This window comes from Micrasema longulum, unplaced genomic scaffold (genome assembly GCF_059751315.1).
Source record: "Micrasema longulum isolate JH-2025_06_02 unplaced genomic scaffold, ASM5975131v1 h1tg000043l, whole genome shotgun sequence".
Classification (NCBI taxonomy): Eukaryota; Metazoa; Arthropoda; class Insecta; order Trichoptera; family Brachycentridae; genus Micrasema; species Micrasema longulum.
Genome location: NW_028277250.1, coordinates 126049 through 149281, shown reverse-complemented (window position 1 = coordinate 149281; position 23233 = coordinate 126049). Strand labels below are relative to the sequence as shown.

The 23233-nt window shown below is 32.1% G+C and overlaps 1 protein-coding gene across 1 annotated transcript; it reads right to left on the bottom strand.

Annotated features, from left to right (window-relative positions):
• Nucleotides 1–133: 133 nt before the first annotated feature.
• Gcn2 (eukaryotic translation initiation factor 2 alpha kinase Gcn2) lies at nucleotides 134–22922 on the bottom strand. The gene is made up of 30 exons (XM_088227390.1): nucleotides 22727–22922; nucleotides 22480–22649; nucleotides 21639–21774; nucleotides 21435–21554; nucleotides 19642–19817; nucleotides 18056–18174; nucleotides 16809–17147; nucleotides 16256–16496; nucleotides 15970–16101; nucleotides 15762–15888; nucleotides 15542–15679; nucleotides 15201–15470; nucleotides 14775–14920; nucleotides 14460–14690; nucleotides 13745–13977; nucleotides 13501–13550; nucleotides 13167–13399; nucleotides 11591–11762; nucleotides 11191–11295; nucleotides 9996–10141; nucleotides 9407–9555; nucleotides 7816–8003; nucleotides 6623–6853; nucleotides 5404–5561; nucleotides 4015–4216; nucleotides 2735–2898; nucleotides 1791–1909; nucleotides 1572–1681; nucleotides 1317–1483; nucleotides 134–1117 (listed from the first exon to the last, which is right to left on the bottom strand). The coding sequence occupies exons 1-30, from the start codon at nucleotides 22778–22780 to the stop codon at nucleotides 991–993; spliced, it is 4953 nt and encodes a 1650-aa protein (XP_088083516.1). The 5' UTR covers nucleotides 22781–22922; the 3' UTR covers nucleotides 134–990.
• Nucleotides 22923–23233: the final 311 nt, after the last annotated feature.

Sequence of the window (23233 nt, the reverse complement as noted above, 5' to 3'; positions counted from 1 at the left end):
GTAAAACCGTGGTGATGAAAAAAGTAAAAAACGTTAATTGGAGGGAATATTTGTATGAGAATGTATGAAGATAAATGAGTCCTGAACATTTTGGTGTAAAAAGGGGGAAAACGTAAAATTGAAGAAAACTAGGTTTTACTGTAATTCATACCAGTGAGCCCATTAACACAATCAAAATTTGTATGTTTATTTGGTTCACTGACCGGCACTAATACATTAACATCGGGTTATTAAACATTCAAATGCACTGTACATATATTATGCAAAGTATTAATGACTTTTAAAATGGAAAGACATTTTTGGTCAAACTAGTTAATTACACATAGGTATAATAAATTTAAAGTAATAAAAATCAGAATAAACCAATACAAAAATACTTGAATAAAAATAGTACATAAAAGATCAACGAGAGAGTACCTTTAAAAATATGTCAAATAGAAGCAAACAATGAATAAAATAATCATATTATTATCACACAACAATCATATTATTTCAAGCAAGATGTAGAAAATTCAGTTACATTTATATGTTGTAATTATTAGAATACACAATACATTTTACTAAATCATTAAAAGTCAGATATAAATAACATTATGACATTTAAATATCCAGAAGAGGATCACATTAGTGGGTCAATTTATATTTGCAAACAATAGTCCCACAATTAAGTAAAAATAAATATTAAAATGCATGTTGTAGGCTTCAATCTTGTATAGGTAATTTTAACATCAATGATAATATGAATTTATTATAAGTCAAATTTCAATTGAAAATAAGTGTTATGTAAGGTACTTTTGACGAAATTAGCTAACGTTCTATGAACCCAAAATTATGAAAAAAAAAAAAAAAATTATGGCAAAACTAATGGCTTACTTTCTCAGCGGGAAGCTTACATAATATAAACACAAGATAAAAATGCAATTAGGAACATACATCAAACAATTATTTAATCTTGAGATAAGGAATCAAAATTAAACATACACAAATTAATTATATTAAAAATTTGTAAATAGAATCTGAAAGGCTGTAAAGAGCTATAATCGGTTTAGATTTATCTAAAGATACTTCTCGAAATTCATCACATATTTGCATAAGATATTTTTTGTGTCTTGGATGCCTGTAAGAAAAAAAACATTTTTTAAATATGCGTTACATACATAATACATAGCTATCATAGAGGGCCGATTAAATGAGGCTTGGGGGGCCAAATTATATTGTTGTAATTGCATATAGGAGCATATTATAATAGTTAGCAATAACCAACTGTGAGTGAGCAATCAAATTAAATTAAAGGAGCGCAATTTAACACCACTAACCTCTCTATAACAGTTCTAACAGCTTTATCGTGTTCATTCTTTTCCACATCATATTCCATGTGTATAGCCAGACTTTTCAGAACTGAAGTATCGACAGAGATAGCCAAGACTTCGACTCGATTCTTTGGTGAAAGCTTTTGTATAGAACTAGATATTTGAGATAATATCTGCAAATAATGAAATAGATTAAAATTTTACGTTAATCTTGAAAACAAATTGTAAATAAAGAAAAAATGAGAATGAAATAAATCTAACTTGGGCTTCGAATCTCTTCCTGGTGTTGGCTGCCAGTTTTTCAGGAGTAACAAAATTAACCGACACATTTGGAGCGTACGAAGACGTTTGCCGATCAAAATCTCCTTTACCTGGAAATATAAAAAACAGATAAACAATAGAAATTCCGATAATGATGTAGGTGTGTTTAATAAAATATATTTATGTAAAGAATACATTAAAATAAGGCATTTAACTTACTTTCACTTTTAGTAACTATTGCGGTATTGCCAGTATTTTCTTGGTCATCATTCCATGCTCGAAGAAGACGCTGCGCATACTCTACTATTTCATTTGAAGGCACTTTTCTTTCCTGCAACCTGTTCATACATAGTTAAATAAAAATAGATACTACAGTCGGATGGTGTTATGCGAAAACGTATTAAGCCATGCCACCTCAAACTGACATAATTGATATTTAACATCAGGCACATTTTTCAAAAATACAATTAATAATAATAATTCTTTAAAAAATACATATTAAAATTTAACAAAAAAGTGGGATAACACATTTTTACAGAACACCTTAAAAACCTATTACCTTTGTAATATAAGAATAACGCAAAAATGCTTTAAACAGTGTAACTTTCAAAAAAATATATATACATGTAAAAATTATTGAAATAAAATAAAAATAATAAAATTGAAATAAAAGCTTCATGTTCTAAACCAGACGTTAAAAATACCTTAGTATTCACTATCGATATGAATCGATAAATTACAAAAGTTAGCTGCCATTTGTAATAAACAAAACTTGTCAGCAATTCTGGCAAAGGAAGCGTCTACAACCGAGAGGCTAACACATTTTTGCTATATTGTTATCATGTTAGCAACATATTGATTTTAATTTGCAACAATACGTTAAGCATCTTAAAAAAGTGTTACATTGTTTTAAGTCCAGTTGCATGGTATTACAGAGAATTTTTAAGTTTAAACTCATCAAACTATTTTTTCAAAGTAAGAATACCACTTTTGGATCATGATTTTAACACTGACTCATTTTTTTAATAACAAAAATCACATCATTAATGTAAAAAAAGCGCTACAATTAATGCTTTGAATCTAACATAAGTTTCAAGAACAGGACCTCAGGTCAAGAGAACACGTGAAATAATTAACGAGATAGGGATAGGAAGACTTCTCACCTCTCTCTTTCCCAACTCCTAATCCTTACAGTTCCTTGCTCTGTCTCCTTCAGTATAATAGTGTGCGTGTTGGATAGTTCTCTCCACATATCTTGTATTTCTTCTACATTGGATGACTCTATAAGATTTGTACGTATACCAGCTGCCCAAAGTTGACTTACTATCTGTAAAGATTAATTTGCAACAATGTGTTATATAAACAATTTACACAATGCTAGAAAAGCAAAAACCGGGAAACAATTAATGACAAAAAAGTTGAAACACAAGAAAAGGTTATTTAGATCAGACCATATTCCTGTATCAGAAACCCATGATTTGATTGAATTGAGTGATTTTTATTATTATATACGTGGCTCATTTGCATAAAAAAAACTACAAATAAAAATATGCTATTTCACCCAAATTTATTGATTATTTTTTGTAATTATGTATATGTTAGAAGGAGTTATTTCCTTCCTATAAATATCAATCTGCAACAAAAGTATCCCAGTATGTTAGCCGAATTTAAGAAGATTTACTTCAAACCATTAACTTATGGTCCAATCAGAAGTGAAATATTAAAAAAAAAATAAGAAAGTTATTTAGATGAAACTGAGCATTTTTGACACATTCTATTCGCATTCAAACGAGGGAATAAAGGAGAATACATTATTACATTAATTGCCTGCTTCCGTGGTGTAGTGGTCAAGAGGCTTGACTCACACACGGAAGGTTCCAGGTTTGATTCCCGGTGAGAATGCAAAAATTAAATGTGATTTTTCTTAAGCCTGGGTGTTCTGTGACGTAATTCACCACGGCAATTGGGCCTCCTGGCCTGTTGTGGTGCAAAAAAATAAATAAATAATAAAATAAATAATTATTAATGACTAATTTGCTGCAAAATAATGAAGAATACATTATTGACTAATTTGTTGCAAAATAATGAAGACATTTTTGACTAATTTGCTGCAAAATAATGAAGAATAGACTATTGACTATTTTAATCAATGTTGTAAAAAGAAAAATGAATATAGGGACTGATATTAGTTTTTAGTAATTAATTCATTAATGAAAATCAAATTTATTTCCAGAGATTATTTTACAGCGAACACTTGTATCTTCTTTTCCATTCGTTCCGGTTCTTTTAAACTGATCATATGATGTGTACATTAAATCATATTTAATAAGATTGAGGTACTCTGAGCAATGTCATCATCTGTGGTTCGTGTCCTCTACAGTTCAATCAAGGAGATTTTCGTGGCACATACAATAGAATATTTCAATGCCCGCCAACAACTCACCTGAGCTTTTTCCTTAATAATTTGTTTTGAAGATGACGTGGCACAAACACAGAGATCGGTTTCTACAAAATGCAGAGATTTATTATCTTCGGGATTCCCACATGCCCCTTGTATCAGGCGCTCCAGCGACAGTGAAATCCCTGCAGCAGCTTGACTGGATACCTCGTTTCTTCCACCCAAACCCGAATGTTGTACTGTTTTCCTAGATTCAGAATCACATAAAAAAATTATATGCAAGTATACGAGAACATTTGTAATAGGTATTGTAATAAAATGTGAATAAATAAAATAGAATATTCATGATAACATTTCATACACAATATTAAAATAAAGTTTCTATGGGTTGCATTTTAAAGATTCAAAACCCAATTGATAGAAATGGTTTAATAAAGACAAGTTAATGTGGATATAATATTAACATAATTTGTGTCCGTTTTATTTAAATTTAAAAATGAGCAGCAAGAGTTAAAAAAAATATGTAATATGAAAGATTTTTTTTTACTTTACTTTGTACTATTGTGTTTGCTTTTATGTTACATATATTATTTTATTTTATTACAAGCCTTCAAAATGGAATATCAAGTAGACGAAAGTGAGCATTTTCGACACCTCCTGTTCGCGTTCAAATGAGGGAATAAAGGAGAATACATTTTTGACTAATTTGTTGTAAAATAATGAAGGAGAATTATCGGGGTCGGTATTAAATAAGAACACCTTTCTCAATAACAGCCATGAAAGTTACATTGAACTTTTCCCTTGAGTATGGGTGTTAACATAAGTTGCGTCTTTTTTTCGTCAACTTGTAATCAAATAAATAATACTAAAATAATACATGTAACAGAAAAACAAACACAATATCATGCATAGCAGAATTTTTTTTTGGAATAACCTTTACCATTTTGTATTATTTTTGGTGCTCGTTTATATATTTAAAAAAAAACTAATACAACTTATGTTAACACCTAATATATATGTTTTACAAGTCTACAGGTGTCCCAAAACTCAACGTACTCCCTTCGAGGGCTGATATACCAGTTCATGACTAACCAGAATATGTACATAAAAAAAAAACAGTTTTCGAGGTATTGACACTTTTATCAATTTATTGAAAATCTACGCCTTAAATCAGTTTCTCGAGTGTCACAACTACAAATTTCCATATTCTAGGATTGTAATTTATGTTACGCAATCCTGAATAACCCTGTCGTTCATCACAGTCCAAAATAATACTAATAGTGCTGTAACTTTGCAGGAAAAAAACATTAATGCCTGATTCGTAAGTTAAAAATCAGCTAACTTTGACTCAAAGAGGGATATTAGCAGGTTTTCTGGAAGACAATAGATTAGGACGGTGCAGGGTTGGAAAGGATAGAGGAGACAATGCTGCACCTTAAGTTTGTTAGCATTCCATCGTAGCGCCCCCCTGCAGCTATTACATCCATGGCCCCTTTTCTGCGCTTCTTCTTCAATTCGCATACAAACTGACACATCATACCCGAGTATTGGTGGATATTGTACACCATGCATGGAGACACCACAATAGGACACTGAAAAAATTATTATTACCTTAGTAATTCATCTTTAACTATGATTTTTTTAATCTATTTCTTAAGTTCGCTTATCCTACAATTAATATATAAACTTATATTTACACTTACTTTAATTAGATATCTATTTACAACAACAATATTTACACTTACTTTAATTAAGTATCTATTACAATAACAAAGTAAATTGTTTTACTTAAATTACAAATTTAAAAACTTCAAATTAAACTAATTTATTTATAGAATCACTTTGTAAAGCGCCCTTGAGGTATTACTTTATGAAAATGGCGCTATACAAGTTATCCATAATAATAACGCAACATCTTACAAAAAACATAACATTTCTTTTTAAATTCATTCAAACTCTTTTCATTCTTTGTACATTCAGGCATCTCTTCAAACATTTTTAAGCCTTTATCTCTCTCTTTTTCATATCCGCTCCTGAGTGGAGCATCTGGACATCACCAGTTGCCTCCAGGAGACCCTATCGCCAGCCAGTACTCTCGTCTCCTCCCATGTGAATCCAGTGTCCCTTAGTTCCGCCGAATGAAGTCGAAATATCGTCATCGACGGCCAGGATGGCGTGAGCCTGCAGGTTCAAAGAACAGGCAACTTTGGTTTATGTTCTCCCGAGGCATGCGCAGTACGTGCCCAAGCCAGGTCCACCGCCTCATCTTCAAGGCGCTGGTTAAAGAAGGCTGCTGCGTCCGTTCTTGGACTTCAATGTTAATTATAAAATCAAAGTACCTTATGCCTAATATTCTCTTTAAGCACTTACTCTCAAAACTAAGAAGTTTGGTGTTCTGAGCTTTGGTAAGGTGCCAAGATTTGCATCCATATATGAGTACTGGCATTATATAAGAGTTAGAGAATAATTAGAGAATAATCAGCATTTCGTTTTGACCAAGTATAGACTAGAGTTCCAGACAACACGATGATCACTTATAAAATATAGAATTATTAATTGTCTTGCAACTGAAGTGCATTTATTTACCAATAAAAATTCATCTTGACTTTTTAGACAACAATTAAAAGCATAGAATTTATTAATATCTACTCACTTTTACTCCTAAAACATCAGCATTATGAACAATTGTTTCAAGATCTTTAATTCCTTCTTTGGCTAAGGTGTTGGCTTCTCCTTTGCGCTTGATGAAGCCTTTGAGAACATGTTGCAACTTGTCCACGGAACATTCTGTCTCCATGAGACTGAAAAGTGCAACCATAGCGTGGTCAGAGAGACAGAGAGATATCAAATGTGTCTGGACTTGGAATTTGGACAGTTTATCATCCTGAAAAATAGTCAAAATTATTTTTTAAAACGTAATTATACATGCTTACATATTTTTTTAGTACCACAACAGGCCAATTACGGTTATGACAGCACAGAATACCTAGGTTTGAGAAAAATCACGTTTAATTTTTATGTTTTTATTGGGAATCGAACACGAAACCTTCCGGGCGTGGGTCAAGTATATTAACCATTACACCACGGAGGCCGAAAAAGTATTAAGATATTGCATTGCTCTCAACAGATTGAAAAAAGGATTTAGCAAATCACGATACACATGCAAATATTCATATGAAACAAAAAATATATACTTGTTTACATATTTCATTAGTTTATATTTATTTGTGTGTAACTTATTACCATAGATATGACAGTAGCTGGAGGCTGGCAGAAATATTATTTACGTACTTAAAGATTGTGAAAAACATATTTAAAAATATAAATAACTATCTACCAATAGTTTGCACTTACAAATTAAACAAAATAAAACATCCTATCATTTATTGAAAATAATTCGGCCTGTAGCGTAGATAGTACTTGGTGCATTTTTATATATTGTAGAGCATTAATTTGCTAAACAATATTACCTCATCATCAAGTCGAAACAGCAAAATTTTGGAGTAATGATTTTTAGCCACGATGATTTTCACAATTCCAGTGTAATTCAATCATTTACTCATCACACATGGGGCATTATTCTCCATAGCCTCATGTCTGATCACAGCACAAACCCGTTAGAGAATGAAAGCAAGGACGGCAAACCCATGAATCGAAATGCCAAATATTAAGCACTTGCAAAATGTCTATTTCATTATATGCCATTGGCTCAACTTCAATTAAAGTTTGCAGATGTTGATTATTATAATAAATTATAATTCCAAGTTTAATGTTCGTACATCATATTAAGATTTGGTATGACTGTTAGATAACAATAACTTAAACAAAATGATAAAATAATCTTACCCGGGCATCAGAAAATATTGTGTAAATGTCATTGTATTTTTCGGGCTCAATGCCACAGTTCAATAATATGGCTTTTAAAAGACTTGTGTGGTTGAGTCGTATGGTCAAGTTTCTCGATTTCATTCCGGAAAATTCTTGAGTTATTTCGTACACAATTGACAACAGTTCAGCTTCGGCAAATAGATTACCTGAGGATACAAAGAAACAAATAATAGTGTTAACATAAGTTGTACCTGTTTTTTTCCATATTTAAAAATGAGCACCAAAAGCAAAACTAAATGGTAAATCAAAGAAAAATTCATTTGAATGAAAATTTTCAGCTCTACAAGATATTGTGTTTGCTTTTATGTTTCATGTATTATTTTATTTGATTACAAGCCTTCAAAATGGAACATCAAGTAGACAAAAGTGAGCCTTTTCGACATCTTCTGTTCACATTCAATCGAGGGAATAAAGCTGCTCGCGATATTTGAGCAGTGTACAGTGAAGATGCTATGAATTATTGACTTATTTGTTATAGAATAATGAATGAGAATACATTATCGACTAATTTGTCGTATTTTTTTTTGTTGTGTCCTCTTGTTCTCATTTGGTAAAAAAAAAACAGACACAACTCGTGTTAACATCCAATACATTGCATTATACAAAAATTAATATCTGTTATTATAATTACTACGGATAACTTATATAGCGCCATTTTCATTCAATTCAATTAATTGATAATAATACCTCAAGGGCGCTTCACAAAGTGATTATTGAATATTGACATTGGTGTGATTGTTATATTTATACACTATTTCTAATTTGAGAAAAACTTTTCAGTCAAATAATTAATTTTGTCATCACATGCTATGGATGTATTCAAATGATTTAGAGAACAGGTGGGTTTTGAGTTTTTTCTGAAACATCACTTCACTCTCGCTGTTTCACACTTTTACTAGAAGAACATTCCATGCCATAGGGCCTGCGACAGCAAATTAGCATTCACCAAATTAAGTGTGCTGTTTGCATACAGGTATAATGACTTTTCCTATCGCCGTAGATGCAGCTGATCTAAGCGTAAAATGCCTTTCGTTGTGGAGTGATATGACGAAATATATTTTACATATTCCGCTGATTTCCTCAATTTGAATGGTTTGGGTAGGTAGGAAGAAATTTCCTTAAGGCAATATGCCCGCTCTTATGCATATGTACGCTAACTATTTATGTATTTTTATTTATTTAATCAACGCCCAGAGGGCTCTTACAGAATACAGTTAAAAAGTACATAAAGTATTATTAGAACATAAAATAAAATCATAACTATTGCACTAAATACGTCATTTATTCTAAAAAAAGAAAAAGGAAATAAAGTGAAGATAAAAAGAATTGAGGGGATGGCCATTCCATAGACAAGATAACTGATAATTGCAGCAGGAGTGGTTTGGAGCAAGTCCAACAGTTCAGCATAATTATTAGCCGTTCTGTGGATGCGCCAGGGGAGAATTCAGCGGTAGACCTGCGTAGATACCATTATAATAATCGATTTTAGACATTACAAAAACATATAGAATAGCAACAAAATATAAAAAATACCTGTTACGAAACTAACCTGGTGTCGGAGTTACAATATCAAACGAACATTCATATAACTCTGTAGGATGAAACCCATAAACTTTATTTTCTCTATAAACCTTTTCTACAGAATATCTTTTCAGGGTGTTGATTCCATTCCATACAACATAACGAGCAAAAGGCACCCTGAAAAATCAGTAGAAATACAAAATGGAGGTTGTAAAATAATAATTTTAAATGTTGCATTTGATTGTTAAATAGACATACATACATATTTATTTGTTTGTGCATTTCATAATATATACAATTTTTTGTTCACTTTGCCCAGCTGAATGAAACAGTACTCATGATTTTCTTGTTATATTACTTTAAAATATTTTATTATTTAATTTGTTTTTTACATTTATTCTTGAATTATTTAAACTTTCTACTGAATATGTTGTATAATTTTTAGGTTATTTTTTTTTTATAAATCTTTTATAATTTTTAGGTTTAATTTTTTTATAAATCTTGGGTAAAAGGAAATTTATGTTTTGAAAAAAAATATATTAAGCCAAATATGTTAGTATTATAAACTTTGGAAAAGGCAGATTTGCCGTTTATGTTAATAAAATAAAATAAAATACCTTAAATCATGTGGTATATGTACAACATTGCCACTATGTGTCATCAACCGAACACTCGATTCTACAGGATCATAAATATGGCATCTAGGAAGCAATAAAGGAGGTGATAATTCTACCCCACCATGTAATTTAAAGATTTTCAGGACCTGAAAATTTACATAAATTACAAAGCAGCCATTTTGTCTTCCACAATATACATAGTAGCGATGAGACCACACCGTGTGTAGCGCACAATTGTTGTATTACAGTGTTTGTAAGTGAGCAACACGCTTATTTTACTGTGTGGGCACCACAAACATGTTTTATCACTTTTAACACTGTGTGTTATCGGGCACACTCGCATAATTGTAGTCTTCACGCAGTGTGGCATATGAAGATAGCCCCATGGTGTAAATTCACAACACCAACTTAATAATTTTGTTTTGTATGATAATAAATAACAATAATATTATGATTAATACTATTGGAGGAGGCTATTCGATGGCAAATTTTGCAAATACATTGTAAATTATGACTTGTGTGCCTGCACCAAAATGTTGAAACCTCAATTGAATTAAAATAATAAGTAATATCGTCATGTAATACCAAAAACACAAACATAACACTTTGTGATAAAATTCAAATTTATTTTTAAACGGTACCTACATGTTAAGGTGGTATTACTGATTACCACGATTAACACCTCGCTACAACTTCATACAGTACATTCCTAGCTAACAACACTCTGAAGCTAACTTCATACAACACGATTTTACACACCCGCTAGGCGGTCGCTAGGTACCGTAATGTGTATACCGCACACTGAAGCTAACTTCACACAATACAATTTTAGTTAGTTTGTAATGCACAATTTTAGTTAGTTTGTAATGCACAATTGTGCGCCACAAATGAAACTTGTGTGGTGATGTGCGAGCGAACATTTTAAATAGTGTGATTTCCCATCGCTAATATGTACATATATTTTAAACAAAGAAGTTGAATGTTAGAATCTAATGGTGAATGCATAAAAAAATACTTTAAATTAATGATACTATTTACTTAATTAAGTACTCCTTACTTCTTTCATACTGTTTATGAGGTTTTCCATATTTGAATATAAAAATTAATTAAAGTAAAATGCTTATCTTTAAATGAGATTTTAAATAACAGGTGACAATATTTTTTACAAACGAAGAAAATAAAATTTTAAACGAACCGTTTCTTTTACAAAAGTGGCTAGCAACAAAGGTCTCCGATTGTGTGCCACAGCAGTTTTCAGCAAGTTCATATCATATGTTATATCTTCTGCAGGGGAGAATTCCTGAAAAAGAATTAACAAGTTATTGACATGCACATAAAAAAACGTGAACAGAGCCAGCAGTTTGAACATATGAAAAAATGGGGGTAAAAAAAACATTCTCTGAGAAAGAGAGTGATCATTAACATTTATAAAACAAAAAATATAAATACATATGATAATTGCACATTGAGAACGATGACTACAGTTCTATGTGTGAAATAGAACCAGAATGCTGCGATATCTGGTTTGCAAATGAAGTTCCCTATGCAGCAATCGGTGCGAAAAGGGGAATGATGTTACATTAACAATATATTACCTGTTGAAAGCAAGCGCTCATGAGGTGTTTATATGCTTTAGAGCGTGTATCCATAAGCGCGTGCCTTAATACCTCTCGAAGTTCATACTCCTCTAAAGCTCCGGGGAGTTGATCCCACTGCAGTAATTCAGCGCATGTTGGACGTAAGGTGACATCATGATTCAATAGCCAACTGGTAAAAACAAAACTTATATTTACATCTATTATCAATATCGGTACAATTCATATTATGTACTATTATAGTCAACCCTCCTATAAAGCGATTAATTCGCACCCCGTTATATGGAAACCGTGCTTTAAGAAACCCTGAATTAATACTAATTAGATTATTTGTACCTAGTTCTATAGAAACCACGTTAAGTGAATTTCATTACATGTTTTGCATTACATACATTTAGTCCCATGGAGTTGGGACTTATTTTTAATATTTTTAATACTATTATTAATATTTAAAACATTAACTTTGTAGTCAAACATTTAACTTAACGTTATTCAATATTTGTATATAACCCACTTACCGACTTTTCTATGTCTACCGGTTTCGAGACGTAACCGTCTTTTCATCAGAACACCAATTAAACCACTAATTATGACTCCTTTTAAAAAATATATATATATTTATAATAGATACACCACCATTGATTTAATAGATACTCCTTCAAATAGAAAACTAAAGTAAAAATTAATCAAACAATTTTTATATCCTGTTAACAGTAATACTAATAATAATAATAAATGGAGAAGAATTATTTATGTAAATACTATATCCACAAATGTATCCAAATTTTTACCAAATAATGTCAAACCTGCTTTTTAAACAAACAACAATATTGGTAAATTATTGCTTAATAACAAAGAAAAAAAAGTACATTAAATAATTCAGGTGTTTACCAATAAAAATGCAATTCTTGGCCTTCAGTTTACGTTGGAAGAACATCAAGAAATTTTGATCTCAAAAGAACACATAAGGTGTCTTCACAATAACAATTTCTCCGAATTCGCAAATCGCCTAATCAATTTTAATCACGACTTTAATAAAGATACAGCAATTAAAATCTTCCATACAAATAACAAAGGGTTAAAAGTAAATAATTTGGAAATATTTCACATCAGGAAAGCTTTAAAAAACAATGTTTCTTTGATCAATAATCAAACAACCTTTCAATATAGCCCATTACACCATGTTCCATTGTAATGCTCACCATATATCTATTTAACTCACGCCCCTCCCTTCATACCCTTAGTCTTTTTTCAACTATTTCCCTCACAACATAAAATATTTTCATAACCTAATCAGTGCATGTAAGGGTGGCTTATTAAAATGCATGGCCTGTTGATTTATATTTTTGTGCAACTATGGTGAAGGTGTATAGTGGGTTTTGCGGGTTGGTTTAATTGGTGTCCCGACGAAGAGACGGGTACGTCTCAAAACCGCTAGACATAGAAAAGTCGGTAAGTGGTTGTGTACAAATATTCAAACACTTTTAGTATTTTTGACACTATTCAAATAGCTTAACTGCACATCTCAGACTATTTAAGTAAGATTATAATACCCAGAGAAAATTACAATACATACCGTATCAAATAAACTTGTTTTGAGTTTTCCAGAGTGTCAAAAACCTCTGGCATAATTATTTCCTTGGTTCTAAGGTTTCCTAATGTTTTGACTCTCTCCATACCGGTCTTGAGTGGGAAGTAGGACATTTCAAATAGTATGATTCCGAGTGAGTAAATATCAACTTTTTGGTTGTAAATCGCCTTGTTTCCAGTGGTCGTCAATTCTGGAGCTACATATAGAGCGGTTCCAACCTATAAAATTAATTCAAATTTTACTTCCAATCTTTGTAAGAACATAATTGATCCTCGAAAACTATATTAGAAACCAAAAAAAATGTACTTATTTTACTTACATGTCCTGTCATAGAGCCATCACCAATATCTTGAGAGTATGAATCGGTTTCTATAAATAGATATAAAAACATTTTTTAATAGAGGATCACAGAACTTACCTATATGCAGAGTGGCATTTTCCACACAGTCTTTGATAATCTTGTGTTTGAAAATAAAAAAGGTAAAAAAAATAATTTAGGTATAGATATAAGGCATCAAACTACTAACTAAACCACAAAATATGTATAATTTTTTTTTTTTTACCTGGATTACTTCTAACCTCCAATACAGATTGTGTCGCTCTAGGCAAAATATTTGTTGCAAGACCAAAATCTCCGATCTTAACGTGATCATTTGAATCCATAAAGATATTGACTGGTTTTAAATCTCTGTGTATCATACCCTGCTGATGAATGTGAGACAGACCTTCAACTATCTCTCGAAATAGTCGCCATACTCTGTCGGAATCGGAGTGAAGACCGCTGTCAATAGCATTCCTATAGAAATAATAGATTCTTACTATAGATATATTTAAAAAAAGACATGGCAAATAACCAGAGTTTCAACTAAAAATATGAAAAGGAATAAGATATAGAAATAGCTCTATACGTGTTTCAAATGTATTTAAATTGTATGCATTCTGTAGATATAGTCCTGCTTTTGGTCAATGCATGATTTCTGATATGAAACCTTTACATCAGACATTTTATTTACTTCTACACTGGCTACATCGTCAATAACATAGTAACTTTACATCGTGTAAACATAAATCTTTAATATCACTTTGAACTGTTCGTTCTAACTAGGGATGCAGACACAAACAAATTTGCTTATATAAATTTAATTGACGTCTTCGTAGTCGGTCCCCTTTACGATTCCGATATAACAGAAACGCCGATATTTGTTATCGGATGCATCCCTAGTTCAAACAACCTCATTCTCTCATATGTTGTACTTAGAAGGAAGTAGTTTTGTTTACCTTAAAGTACTTTTCTCACAAAACTCCATCTGAATGTACAGATATTGAATTTGGACCGAATCCTGGCTTGTAGTGGTGATGCTATCAGGTGAACCTTTCTTCTCATGCTTCTTATTTTTAGCTGGTAATCTGTCTGGGGAAGCGATACTAGATTCCTCCATTTTGCTTTCAGATGAATCGTTGTACTTAAATTCGATTGAATCACTGCTGGAAGATTTTTTGATCTCTCGACTGCCGTAAAAATCAATAATATCAATTAATAAAATTCAACAAATAACAGTAATATAAATTGTACGAGGTATACACATAACTTACATGTAATTGATCAAAACATCATCTTCATCTTCACTTTCGGATGTTTCCACTCCGGATGATTCTGATTCGAGAATTTGTGTTGGAGGTTTTGAACGTGAAGAATATGAAACTGACCATTCAACAGACGGAGCCAAATTTTCAACATCCTTAAAAATATTTAAAAGACGCCACTTAGTTAATTTAGAAATAAAAACGAGCAACGTTTGAACCATAATCAACATAATTTAAAATTTCAAAAAACATGTTTTGTTTTGTAGAAGTATAGAAAATGTTCAGTAAACATTTAATATTATTTTTAGTTTTTATCTGGGAGGAATATCTTAGATTTTGAGTGTTTTTTTATACAATGAATAGAATCGCACAAGTGTTATGGCATTTTTTTTTAATGCAGTTGGAAAACTTGAATATTAGAATATGATATAATACCTGATTTTTATCTATTAATTCAATCGGTTGTTTATTGCCATGTTTATCAAAACTGTGGGTGGGCGATGAAGCATCAGATGTGTCTCTATCTCTCTGTTGTTCCAGAATAGCACTTTCTATCCAACTGTTATAATAACGCACCACATTCTCATGATTAAGGCGGGACAGAAGTTTAACTTCGCGGGTTATCTTCTTGTTGAGTTGCTTACTTTTCGGGTCAAGTTCTATCCGCTTGATTGCGTAGATGCCTCCATCCAACTTGTTTTTTACCTGTATATAAAAACCTTTAAAAATAATTGGTAAATTTATAATAAAAATTATTTATTTTTGCATCTAATTACCTTCAATACATCACCAAACGCCCCCTTTCCAAGCCATTTTAGTATTTCAAATTCATTCTTAATACGAGACTGTCCATTAACTCCAGTCGGGATAAACAACTGAATATCCACTGCTTCGGGAGAGTCGCCATGTGGATCCTATAAATTTAATTTACAAAATAATTATACAACCCTCCATCAAAAGAAATATATAAATCTGACTTATAGTACTTTTTCTCACCTCCGATCCAGCTCTCCCATTGAAATCAATGCTTCGTTGAGGAGAGATTCTTTCAATAGGTGTTTTAATAAATTGATGTTTTAGGAGTTGCTCTGCTGACCATCTTGTTCGTTCATCATCCAGACAGCTTAAATATTTTTTAAAATTGTAAAATTTGCGTAAATTATCATATAAAAATAATAAAAACAACAGTTATAATCAAATATACCGAGTGAGAAAATCTTTTAAATCTTGGGATAGCCCAGTTGGTATTTGTGGCTCAGCATCTGTCACGATGGTACCTTTTAATAAGGAAATTAAAACAACCCCAACTCGATAAATATCTTGTTTCTTTGAATACCTGAAAAAAAAATGCATCTTCATTTACCTGAGTCAATATAAAATGCTTAAGGTTTAAATAGTTTAAACGCAAATGTCAATAAATATCATGGTCATGAAAGTCATTTATCAAAAGATACAGAGGAGCTGAATATAAAATAGAGATGTTTACTTGCCTCCCCCCTCCCTGATTCCCCCCCTGGCACAACTCCATCAGTCTTTTATCCAGACTATAGTCGGCCAGTCTGACATAACCAGCTTTGTCGACAAACACACTTGTCTCCCTAAGGTCTTTGTGTACCACATTATTACAATGAAGAAAGTCTACGGCTTCTAAAAGACCCGAGGCAAAGTGACGCAGCATGTCCACTTCCATGGTTATGGAATCATTCAAATACAGACAGGACATGTTCCCACCTGAAATATGATCATTCAATTAGAAAACTGGATAATTTAATACTTTTATTATTCTACTAAGTTTTTTTAGGAAAATTGTCACATTTAAAATGAATGTCAGGGTAATTATAAGATAATCATCACATTAACAATACGCTAATGATTCTTGTTTTATCATCTTATCTATCCTTATCAATATTGATTAATTAGGTGACGCTGTTTTTTATTTATTTTTTTAACATAAATTAGGCAAAAAAATCTTCTTTTGATTTTTACTGTGATTTTTCAACATCGTTTATGGATGAAGATCTAATTTTTTTTTCAAGCACTTACCAAATACAAACTCTTGGAGTAGATACACGACCAATGTATCATTTTCAAGGATGTACTTCATATTGATGTAATGAACTAGATTCGTATGGTGTAACTTCATTAGAAAGCTCAGTTCCTGCTCTATGCTTGCCACTTGTTTCATGCAAGTAGACAGGTCATACTGAGTTGATACCGAGTGAGTTGGCGACTCCACTTTCTTCTTGGCCGTACTTTGGATACGGGGGGACAATGTAGGAGACTGTCCTGGCTGAAGTTTGACTGTCCACTCGCTGAGAGCCAACAGTTCTCCTGTAGTACTGTCGAGCCCAGCGTACACAACGCAACCGCGTTCTGAATGACCTACAAATAAAACATACTGAGTTTTCAGCGTACATAAATATATTAAAAAACACTTTGAGTTAGAATTAAGAGAACTTAGGCATATTTTTACTCCGCCAGTAATATCCGTTAACTGATATTATTTTTATCATCAGCAGCCAGTGATGCATAGGGAACAGTTTAAGTAATGCGTATTTGGTTATTTCGACCATTTGTTAGATGAAGGTAAGGTGATCAGTCTTAGTCTACGTTCAGGCCAGTCCAGGAACAATAAAACACTGTAGTTTAAACAACCTTTAAAATCAATATTTCACATCCACCCAGCCAGGAATCGAACCCAGGACCTCAAGAATGGTAGGCGAACGCGCCAACCACTACACAACGAGGCGTCCTTGTCCCCATTCAATTTCCTTATTCAGGATTTTTACCCGAGATCAGCCACCGAATCGAAAAGACTTGCCCCGGGTTCTGGTTCTTATTTCACACACAGGAGTGTATTCTTCATCTGCCTGGACACAGAGTTGACATTGTTTTTAAAATCGTTTCGAATGTGGAAAAAATAGAAAAAAAGAAGCCCAGTTGTTCGGTAATTTCTGTTGAGTACAGTACTTATTGGGCCTTACTAATAAACTTAGTATAAAGTAACACCTGGGCATAGTGGTAGAATAAGGATGGGAATACCATAGTGGTATTCTTATCATCCTTATTCTACCACTTTGCCTAGGCATAACTTTATACTAGGTTTATAAGTAAGGCCGATTGAGTTATCAAAGAAATGCAATTTCAAAAACTATCAGTATTTTTTTTACTAATCAATAAAATTTACAATGATACCCTGCGCAAGAATGATTTGTTGAAATCTTGTTATATTAAGACAAGATTATTATTATATTGTTATAATATGTTTAACTGTAAAATAGTTTTTTTACCTAAACATCTTCCTCGGTTGACTTGCCTTTCTCCTTTAAAGGAAAATTTCAACATTTTAGTGCCACGGTGTTCACAAAAGCTGCTATCAGAACTTTCCGATGTAGACTGACATCTTCTCCTAAAAATAAATAGTAATAGTAAGAGTAAATGAGAAGTATTTTTTTTTAGGCATTTGCTCTTGGCAGGAGGGAAGCACGTCGTTGCGATCTGCTTTCATCCACTTCTATCGTCAGCGCTTCTGGAAGCCTCGTGAAGAGGGACGCCAGTTGCTTCTGTCAAGTCCGTCCATCTGGTAGGACTTCTTCCGCGAGATCGAGTTCCCTCTACTCGTCCTTGTACCACTAACGTGTCCATATTGTCTCATAACATGGGCGAAGAACCTGAGAACACGGGTTTGTACAGTGGAAAAAATACGCTGTTTAATACCCAGTTCTCGGTTATAGAGACATTAGTCCTATGGGCTGTCCATGGTATCCGCAGTATTCTACACCAGCAATATTCGAAAGCGTTTATCTTTCTTCATTCTCTCTTTCCTAGGATCCACGTTTCTGCGGCATACGAGAATATAGAAAAAATTAGGGTTTTGACCGTTTTTATTTTTGTAGACTTAGTGATACTACGTTTTTTCCAAAACGTTTTCAATTTCTCCATCGCAGAGCAAGCTATAGCATTTTGTCTCTCAACTTCAGCAATGCACCCTCCTCTGTTTACTATCATTGAGCACAGAAAAAAAATTCCATTGACAACCTTGTAATTTCCCATTTTAATTATTTCCGGTCTATTCTCATTTCTCCAGTCAATAATCATCATTTTGGAATTTTCCCTGTTGATTTCAAGGCCAAAATTATTGCTAGTATTTTCTAGTAAAGAGAGAAGTTTGCTTATGTCATCTTCATTATTGGCAAGGAAAGTCGTGTCATCAGCATATCTCAATTTCGACATTCGTCTTCCATTAATAGAGATGCCCTTGTCCCGGTTCTCCAATACTATTCTCATGTATTATTCTATATAAATATCGAATAGTAAGGGTGACAAGATACATCCCTGACGAACTCCATCACGAGTTCCAAATACATCTGAGTCGGCGCTATTTAGTCTCACCGTAGCAGAGTTACCTTCACAAAGAGTTCTTACTAGGATAACAAGATGATAAGGTGTTCCCATTTCATCTAAAATGGTCCATAATTTTTCTCATTTCACTGAGTCCAAAGCGGTCTTGAAGTCTACATAACATATATTTGGCGGTGAGTTGAATTTTCCTCTAATAAATCCCGCTTGCTCTTTATATGATCAATTATAATTATAATTCATCATTTAAATAATTGATAAATTAGCAATTCGAAAAAAACAGAAAAATCAGTACAGTTCCAAAATGATAGGTTTTTATTAAATTTACAATATCGTAAAAGGTTAAAAAAATGTATTTTATGCGCAATTCAAATGACACAATATATAATTGTTCATTTAATACATCTAACCTCAGTAAATGATTTATAAAAGGTGTATGTGTAATGATTACATAAGTATGTGGCAGACATATTTTTTGAAGATTGATAAATTGTTTCAAATAAATCATATTAGTTACCTAGCAGAATATGTTCTAGTCCTTTCAATAACTGGGTTAACGGCTGTTAATGGTAGAATTGTTCCATTTTCATTAGCCAATTCATGAGTTAAACCGAGTTTCGGTTCCTTTCTTAATTTCATACCAGATTTCAATATCTCCTGTCTTCTCAAGATTTCTTCTTTGATTTCTTGCCTCTGAAACACATTCCAGTTTTACAGTTACATTTAATTCAGTATTGGTAAAATTTGGTTGTACTATACTGTAACTTGTGAATAACCGAGGAAATTCATAATTTGAAAATTCATATGAATTTTTTTTATAGTGAAAAGAAAAAAAAAAAGAGCGTGGGCGAAGAATACGTTCACATTTAAAAGATAAATAAATTAATAATCACCTAAACTTCTATTTAAGGGGCTTTTTGGCAGGTGGGAAAGAGAGGATATGGATGGAAGTTATAAAAAATACACCACAACACCCAGACCAATGGATCGATTATCATGATGATCGTATTATTCGGAAGAACTTGTAACGTAGTTCAAAACAGTTAATGTTTATTATTTTCTCATATGTTTTCAAGAATCTTCGCCGTACAATTAAATGCTTTAATGTTGACCGCGTGTAAGAAATCACCTTTCATATCCAATTTTCCATGGCAGAAAAAAAAATTCTTGGATTTTTTTGCAACTGGCGAGAATCAACCCGCGATGCCAGTTTCACAGTTGGCTGCCGTCTAACCAACTCCGCCACAGTGGCTATCATAGTATTAAATGAGTAATAAACATTAAAATGAGGAATTTCAGCCCTACGAGAAATTGGATGCAGTAAATGTTTTTTTGCGTGCGGTAAAAATCAGAGAACTAAATTGTTTAAATTAGAACTAAAAAGTTTCCTGAAAATGTATGAAAAAAACAAAAAAAATCTTTTAATAAAAACTTACTACTTTGAACGTCACTGGTTCATATTAATCAACCAATGGGCAGAACTGATCAAGAATAAGCGGAAGAGAACCTTTAAGGTCACACGCGGAGTTATTTCAGAAATACAAAACTTTAAAAAATCGTAGCGCTGATAATACAATATTATAAAAATTTTAAAAAAATTTGGCTTAGTTTAATAGTCTATTAACAAATAAAAAAATACAAAAAAACCACATATCTTACTCATTGATTTACAAATGCACTGTCCTGATTATGATGATTTCTACATAAATTTTTTTTTGTTAATTTATACATAACATTAATAGTTATTTCTCCTTAACTCATTATAGTAGCCCTAAGGCACACAACACCTATAAAATTATATTATGGGATTGAAAATCATTTTTTTTTTAAATTTAAAAGTTATGATAACAATTTACTACTGAAAGTGAAAATATCGATAGTATGAAATTTAAAATATAAATTACGAACAAAATAAATTAATATTTGCTTTATCTAAGAAGTACTCCTATACCAGCAACCATTAAAAAGCTAAAGAAACATTGAAATAATCACAAATATATATATATTTTTTAATTAATTTACTGGAGTATTAGTACTAAGAGTCGTTAGATTGAAATTATTGCTATTTTTACTGTAAATAATGAGATTTCTTCTGATATGCTAGCGGTATTTTTGGTAGGTTAAAATCGTAAGTAATATATTAACAGAATACTTTTTAGGTTTCCCTGCCAAAAAAATCTATCAATAGTTATTCGGTACAGCAGTATCACAGATGTGGCAACATTACTGGAGCTCAACGGATTGACAATTACAAACATCTGTGAAGTCCATACACTTTTAATAAAAACTATGAAAATTATAAAAACATACCGCTTTGTCCTCTTTAACCTGTTGGTCTCTTAATTTTGTTTGTTCTGTTTGCTTCTTAATACTCAACATTTCATCGTAGAAAGATTTAAAGCCAGGTTTATTGTAACCATGAAGAAAGGTCTGCAAAATAAATAGTAGCGGATATAAAATGGTCGATCATCCGATAAGATTTATTCAATATTTTTTTTTTTTAAATGAAAATACCTGGACATGTTGAGCCAATTCAAAGATCATTACTTCACCCTTGAGATTTGAAGATAGCTGCCTAAGTTCATTTAATAGAACATTTAATTGAGAATCTGATAAACCCTTGCTATGCATCACTTCTAATGTAGGTTCTCTAAAAGGTAAATTGATTATCAACCAGCATTAATTAACGAGAAACGTTCAAACTTTTGATTTATAATAAACAATTTATAAACTCAGTGCAATTTTGTTCAAATTCCTATCATCGTATTCTAAAAGCATTGCAAAATGTACATTGCAAATTCTTTCTTCAGATGAGTTGAAATATATTTATTTTTTTTTTTAAATAAATATTTGCGTTCTTATGATTCACCCAAATATTTAATTTTAGGGGGCATTTTCAACGAGCTGTAAATAACTCACTATTAGAAAATGGAATCAAGTTGGGGTAGAGTGAGATTCTAACCACGGACCTATGGTTCGTGAGTCCGAGACACTAGCCACGGGACCACAACCCGCACGCCCGCAACCCATATAAAAGCTTAAGGACAAATTTAATTATTAAACCATTATAATATTCGTTTTATAATTTCAGCTTTTAAAATATCTCCAACCTGTGTCAAAGGCAGATTTTTTTATGTGCGTGGTAGCTAACATTACATGATTACTGTACTTTTTTTATTTCCTCTAGATTATTTTTGCGGATTATTATGTTTTGAATATCCACTATAAATAATAATAAAAATAGCTACAATATAATTACTTTGCATGATTTATGAAACTTGTTATTTACAGAGCAAAGATTGATGGTGAAAATGTAGGTAGGTAAGATTTTTAACATTAAAAATAAGATATTTACATTTCTGGATATTTCGCCGGGCACAGGATGTGTAAATCGATGTTGCAGTGTATTTCTTGGTTTCCAGTAGATCCCTGCTGCGGGAACAAAGTTAGAAGAATGTCTAGAGGCTGCCATATTTTCCAGGGCTTTGAAGCACGTAAATCTTTTAAATCGTCTCCAAATATTGCCTACCAAACAAAACAAATTGTAACATTTAAATCGTTAAATAATCATTAAAATTAACTCATACATATTAAGAAAATACCTTCAGAGCTTCAATTTCATTAGATTGTCTCTCTTGCGGCGTGTCATCCGACATTTCAGTAACTTTCCACGAAACATTAATAAATTTGACTACCTCGCAAAATTAAAATTACATGTTTTGACAATTCGGCAATCGCGATATCTCGCAACAACGTGTAGAAAGTAGAAACAATAAACAATATTTTCATATGCCTATCTGGCTGACAACTGACAACTGACAATATAGATCCATAGACAATGCTATTTGTTCAGCGTTCGCACATTATTTTTTGTAAGCAGTGGAATTCTGAATGCTCTCCAGAGATAAGAAAAAGCATTGCTAGCACGTAATTTACGTACTCTTCTAACCCCTAGAGACTGTTCAGAATCGCACTCTCAACCCAGAGATAATGTAGAACTATAACAATTTTTGGCTTCAAAATTTGGGGAAAATTTCTTTTTATGAGGAAGAAGTTGGGTAAGTTTCTTAAAATATATATACTTACTCCGATGTTTTAAAAATGTTGTG

Excerpts from the sequence above, each read along its gene's own strand:
- Gcn2 (XM_088227390.1), bottom strand. The coding sequence starts at position 22,780 with ATGTCGGATGACACGCCGCAAGAGAGACAATCTAATGAAATTGAAGCT. Across the intron at positions 18,175-19,641 it reads ACTAGAACATATTCTGCTAG|GAGAAGATGTCAGTCTACAT; the intron begins GTAACTAATATG and ends ATTTATTTTTAG. Across the intron at positions 16,102-16,255 it reads GGGAATCAGGGAGGGGGGAG|GTATTCAAAGAAACAAGATA; the intron begins GCAAGTAAACAT and ends TTTTTTTTTCAG.